At 43.1% G+C, this 6,524-nt stretch overlaps 1 protein-coding gene across 1 annotated transcript in view; it reads right to left on the bottom strand.

The window, feature by feature from the left end:
- Positions 1–2,163: 2,163 nt before the first annotated feature.
- LOC108673608 (cell surface glycoprotein 1-like) overlaps positions 2,164–6,524 on the bottom strand; it is a 5,953-nt gene continuing 1,592 nt past the window's right edge. The window contains exons 2-5 of the mRNA XM_018161458.1: positions 4,795–4,913; positions 3,907–4,565; positions 2,725–2,843; positions 2,164–2,474 (exon numbers count right to left, since the gene is read on the bottom strand). Coding sequence (XP_018016947.1) covers positions 2,164–2,474; positions 2,725–2,843; positions 3,907–4,565; positions 4,795–4,913 — 1,208 coding nt within the window. The remainder of the gene's footprint in view (positions 2,475–2,724; positions 2,844–3,906; positions 4,566–4,794; positions 4,914–6,524) is intronic.

Raw genomic sequence — 6,524 nt, 5'->3', positions numbered from 1 at the left:
TAGTTATTTCACGGACCTAATTAGCCAAAAAGTGTGAATATACCTCACTGTCATGATTAAATTGAGTAATCATGAATAAAGTATAATTGAACGAATGCCATGAGTATGCATGAGTAAAAAACAAGTGAATGAATAAACGTCTTTTGCTATGAGTAAATTGAAAAGACGTTAATAATTACAACTGAATGAATAAACCTTTTTGCCGTGCATAACTCTAAATAAATATAAACATACGAATAAAACTCTGCCATTAGTAAGTAATGAAATGCTAACAAATCGCCGCCTTAATGGACCGCAGGATCAGGGCCGCAAAGCAGCCTGATTGTCGCTTAATCCGAGTGCGGTCAGAACAAGGCGGTAAAGCGCCGTGGAGTTGCTGCACGCGGCCTGTAAGTGGTCATAGCGGATTAAAATTACCCTCAGCCGCCAAAATTACCCTCAGCCGCCAGTTAGAGGGCCCATTATTGCCCTCTTATGCCCTCGTCGGATACCGAGCCTGATCTTTGTGCAGTATTCACACGCAATGGAGGCTCTGCGGGATATTGTGGTGTTATGCAACGGCTTCTTTACCTGCGCCGCTGCATTTATTCCCAGCAGTGCAGACACTGATTCAGTATTCATATGGACAAGAATACGGTATTCATATGGACAAAAATTCAGTATTCATATGGACAAGAATTCAGTATTCATATGGACAAGAATTCAGTATTCATATGGACAAAAAATTCAGTATTCATATGGACAAAAATTCAGCATTCATACGGACAAGAATTCAATATTTATATGAACAAGAATTAATCAGGACAGGAATGTGTTATTCAAATGTCATAAATATAGGCATTTTTTATTGACACTGCGACTTAACAATTTCGACTTGAACCCATAATTTGTGGGTTGAATCCTTTATTTAAAAGAATAAAAATAATTCAAAATTTAGATTTTTGAATTGTTTTGATTTATAAACTGAGCTCAGACCAGTCTTTTATCGTTATCGAGCAATTAACGACATCGTCATAAAAACTGAAATATTTTCAATATTTAAGGCAACTAATAATAACTGTAATTATAAGAACGTGTAGTGCAATCACGATTTTGCACCTAAACTGCTTTCTGCATAGTTTATCGCATTGCTTATGATTCAAAGTAATATGTATACTATAATATATGACATTGAAATTTACATTGCAATACGTTCTGTTTGCATGTAACAATGAATATTGTATCATGTTTGAATACAGTTAATTATTCAATCATAACTAGAAACATAAAATAAATTAGTTTAGGGGGAAAAGGATGTTTTGAAACCACTTATTTCTGAGGAAAGTTTCGGGAAATTCAAGGTAGATGAGAGACGGTGAAGGAAGGTGAAGGAATTTGAAGGAAAGTTTGGGAAGGCGAGGGAAGTTGAATTAAATTGAGGGAAGATGAGGGAAAGTGAGGTAAGGTAAGAGAAGATGAGGGAAGTTGAGAGAAGTAGAGTGAAGGTGAGGGAAGTAGAGGGGAGGTGGGGAAAGGTGAGAGAAGTTGAGGGAAGTTGAGTGAATTCAAGTGAAGTTGATTTGAGTTGAGGGAATTTGAGTCAAGTTGAAGGAAAGAGGGAAGGTGAGGGAAGGTGAGAAAAGTTTCAGGCTGCGGGTAATCTTTCAATGACGACTCGAAGCATCAACGGAGTACGGCATTCTCTGGAATATTTTTGAATTAGTCGAACGACGCTGACCACCAGACATTTCAGAGGGAAGTTGAGGGTAGTGAGGGCTGTGAGGGTAGACCAGAAGCAGCGCAGGTGTGCAATATATCGGCGCTTATCAAGTTATATCCTCGACAGCCAAACTCATGCGCTGCACGGGCCATTAAAACGGACCGTTAACGGGGCCTGGTCGGGCTGGCGGCCCGTCCTGCCCGCAATATGGACGTCTTATTGCACCATCATCCAAGTTGTTGCACTATCAGCGATTATGATGATAAAATGGCACTTATCATCGGTGGTGATACTAGTGGTGATGTGGCAGTTATTGCCCAATCAGCGATGATGATGATGAAATTGTACTTATCATCGGTGGTGATACTAGTGGTGATGTGGCAGTTGTTGCACAATCAGCGATGATGATGATGGGGCTGATAAGTGTGTTGCAATGTCAATTTCTCTTCCTACGTCGGTTTCTTTCATTTGCATGCAGGACAGCCGTTATTTTCCTTGAAGTCCACTGTTCTTGATGAAGCTGCAGTTATTGAGATAGTTTTGCAGAATATAATGTTATCGTGGCTGTTGCTGTTGTTGAGGCTGTTGTTGAGGCTGTTGTTGAGGCTGTTGTTGTGGCTGTTACTGTGGCTGTTGTTGAGGCTGTTGCTGTGGCTGTTGTTGTGGCTGTTGTTGTGGCTGTTGCTGCAGTGGTTGTTGTGGCTGTTGCTGTGGCTGTTGCTGTTTGCTGTGGCTGCTGTTGTGGCTGTTGCTGTGGCTGTTGCGTGCAGCAAGGCTGCGTTAGTCCCCCAGCACGACGTATGCACGGCAGGTCGTGCCTAAATAAGGCCGCCGTGAGTCTCAATTAACGCAACATAAAACTCGAGCAAACTTGCTAAGCGCGTTACATAGAATAATTGAAACCCCCATGCGGGGACTGCAACTTCTGCTCCAGCCCCAAGTTGGACCCTGTGGGGAAAGGGGGGCTACAAGCCCTGCTGAGGAGGATGGGGCTTCGAGACCGTGAGGTGGGGTGACCTAGGGACCGCGGGTCTTGGGGGTCTTGGGACTGTGATGGGGAAGTTGGGGCATTGGGATCGAGGGGGTGGAAGAGTTCCGGGACCGTGGTAGGGGAATGGAGTCTTCGATCAGGGCTTGGGAGCCACTGGGAAGGTACCGAGAAATAATTAAACAACGTTCGCGAGTTGTATTTTAAGTGATATTCAAATTTTATTTTCTTGTTAACTGTTTGAAGGAATCAAATGAATTTTTCAAATGATTGGCATTAAATACAACTAATGAAATTTGAATTTGTTATTGGAAAAGGGAAAAACGTTCAATTAGATCAAACATTTCTAAATACGATCGAAGAGTGTAATCACAGATGAGAGTTATCAGAGATCAGATGTATCAGAGTTCGCTTACATCATTTGGTTATTGAACAGTTTTTATTCTTATACAGCACTGTGCTTTAAAAGAGTAGCTCCTAGGAATGGAAGGAAGTGGCAATCCCTGTCTAGGTCATGCCTATCATGACCTATATAATACCAGTCATAACCAAGATGACCCATATCATGACTCTAAGTGCAAATGTCATGCCAATAACGATAAAGGAAATGGTGAAGTGAACATGCCACATCATCCCTCAGGTCACCGTCTCCTCCTGACAAATTCTAGATCAAAAGCTCAAGGTTTTTCTTGTAAAGAATTAACGCAGGGCAAGGAAAAAGTTGCTGCAGATCCAGAAATGTTAATGGCTTCAAAGGATCCCTCATTTGGCAGTCGAAATATCGGGTCACAAAGCGACGTCAGGATAAAAAATCGCTTGTCCCCTCAAAACTTCTCGACCCTTCTTAGTTATAACAAAATATAGGCGGTTTAACGGCGGCCAATGATGTTTCGGCCATTATTTTAGTCAAGGTTCGAGTATAATTTTCAGTCTAGTCTCAAGTTTGGGTTGAAAGTTGAACTTTAGGCGCGTTATATACGGCCAATAACTGGCCGAAGTGCGGCGATAACACGGCCGTATACGGCGATAACACGGCCGTAGTGCGGTGATAACACGGCCGTATACGGCGATAACACGGCCGTAAATTCAAACAAGGACTTAAGTGCAGTTCTCGTAAATTGCGACAGCCTCGCCAGTCAAACGCTGAGCGGCGGCGGCAAAAATTGGGACCCGCGCACCGGAACCTCTTAGCGTGGACGCTTAAAATGCCGCTGCCCACTTAGCGCCCGTCTTAGCGTCGTCCACTGATGGACGGCCACTCTGATGGACGGTCACTCTGATGGACGGGTACTCTGATGGACGGCCACTCTGATGGACGGCCACTCTGATGGACGGGTACTTCTGATGGACGGTCACTCTGATGGACGGCCACTCTGATGGACGGGTACTCTGATGGACGGGTACTCTGATGGACGGCCACTCTGATGGACGGGTACTCTGATGGACGGGTACTCTGAGGGACGGGTACTTCTGATTAACGGGTACTTCTGATGGACGGGTACTTCTGATGGACGGCCACTCTGAGGGACGGGTACTCTGATGGACGGCCACTCTGAGGGACGGGTACTCTGATGGACGGCCACTCTGATGGACGGGTACTCTGATGGACGGGTACTCTGAGGGACGGGTACTTCTGATGGACGGCCACTCTGATGGACGGCCACTCTGATGGACGGGTACTTCTGATGGACGGGTACTTCTGATGGACGGCCACTCTGATGGACGGCCACTCTGATGGACGGGTACTTCTGATGGATGGGTACTTCTGATGGACGGGTACTTCTGATGGACGGCAACTCCGATGGACGACCACTCTGATGGACGGCCACTCTGATGGACGGCCACTCTGATGGACGGCCACTCTGATGGACGGCCACTCTGATGGACGGCCACGTTCTGATTATTGATCAGCTCAATTAAAATCAACAATGATGCTTTAAATGTACAAGTATGGTTAATATCTACCAAATTTTGTATAACCTTCAAGAAGGTTCAAAATCCTCAGGGATAAATCAAATCTGCACGAATGATTTGCACCTGAAATGAAGTTTTATTCTGCAACAAATTTTTATATAAGCAATGCGGGCTGCAGTTCGTAGAGCGTTACTGTAGGAACTCTGCAAGACTCCCCAGCAGTTGTAGGACTCTTCTCTTCCTCCCCAGCAGCTGTAGGACTCTTCTCTTCCTCCCCAGCAGCTGTAGGACTCTTCTCTTCCTCCCCAGCAGCTGTAGGNGTGTATTCAAACTCGTGGGATGATCATGTACGAGATTTGGAAAAAATTTTCAGTGTAAGATGTGTATAAGAGACCTCCCTAGCAGCTGTAGGACTCTTCCCCTCCCTCCCCAGCAGCTGTAGGACTCTTCCTCTTCCTGCCCAGCAGCTGTAGGAGTCTTCCTCTTCCTCCCCAGCAGCTGTAGGAGTCTTCCTCTTCCTCCCCAGCAGCTGTAGGACTCTTTCCCTTCCTCCCCAGCAGCTGTAGGACTCTTCCTTTTCCTCCCCAGCAGCTGTAGGACTCTTCCCCTTCCTCCCCAGCAGCTGTAGGACTCTTCTAAGGGAGGGGAGGGGAGGGATGTCCATTTCCCTGATTGCAGTGCTAACTTTTATGCCAGCCCGCCACTCATTTCCCCCTAAGATGCTCAAACCTCCTCCCCCTCCTCCCTTCCTCCCCATACCTCCCTCTCAAATACACCCACTCCCCCTTCCTCCTTCTTCCCATTCTTGTCACTTTAATGTGTCAATCATCTTCCCTTCTCCACTCCCCCTTTCCATCTTCTCTCTCCTCCATCCCCTCTTCCCCGCCACCCCCCACCTGTTGGGGCATGGGGAACTAAAATATTTTCATGTCGCACCATTAATGTTAATAAAGAATCTTTTATTTGTTTATATATCATTACTAAGTGAAGTGATATAATTACTAAGTAAGTAAAGTGATATAATTGCTAAATAAATAAGTGATATAATTACTAAGAAATATAAAGTGATATAATTACTAAGTAAGTAAAGTGATATAATTACTAAGTAAGTAAAGTGATATAATTACTAAGTAAGTAAAGTGATATAATTGTTAAGTAAGTAAAGTGAAATAATTGCTAAGTTAGTAAAGTGATAAAATTGCTAAGTAAGTAAAGTGAAATAATTACTAAGCAGGTAAAGTGATATAATTGCTAAGTAAGTAAAGTGATATAATTGCTAAGTAAGTAAAGTGATATAATTGCTAAGTAAGTAAAGTGATATAATTACTAAGTAAGTAAAGTGATATAATTACTAAGTAAGTAAAGTGGTGTAATTACTAATTAATTAATGTGATGTTATTACTAAGTAAGTAAAGTGATATAATTACTAAGTAAGTAAAGTGATATAATTACTAAGTAAGTAAAGTGATATAATTACTAAGTAAGTAAAGTTATATAATTGCTAAGTAAGTAAAGTGACATAATTACTTAATAATGTGACATAGAATGAAGGAATACCATACGTATTTACTATTCCTTATAGTACAGTTCTACCGCCCGCAACAACAGTTAAAATTAATAATAGTTCAGTTCTACCACAACAACCTGTCCCATACATCAGATGAATAAACTGCAGTTGATGACGTGTTGACGTAATGTTACAGCATATTACGGCTGCTGTACTCATTATCTACCATATTACCATATTTTTCTATCTTCTTTCTCTTCCTCTTTTTTCCCTTCTACCCCTTCTTCCTTTTCTTCCTTTCCTCAGGGCTCAATATTCCCATTTTGGACTTTCAATCCTCACTCTTATTTCTCCCCACTCCCCGTTCCCCCCTCCCCAATCAGCCCTCCCCCTCATCTCCCAGATCCCTTTAGATC

The sequence above is a fragment of the Hyalella azteca genome, unplaced genomic scaffold, assembly GCF_000764305.2.
Source record: "Hyalella azteca isolate HAZT.00-mixed unplaced genomic scaffold, Hazt_2.0.2 contig14683, whole genome shotgun sequence".
Taxonomy (NCBI): Eukaryota; Metazoa; Arthropoda; class Malacostraca; order Amphipoda; family Hyalellidae; genus Hyalella; species Hyalella azteca.
This window is presented reverse-complemented; position numbering and strand designations above follow the sequence as displayed.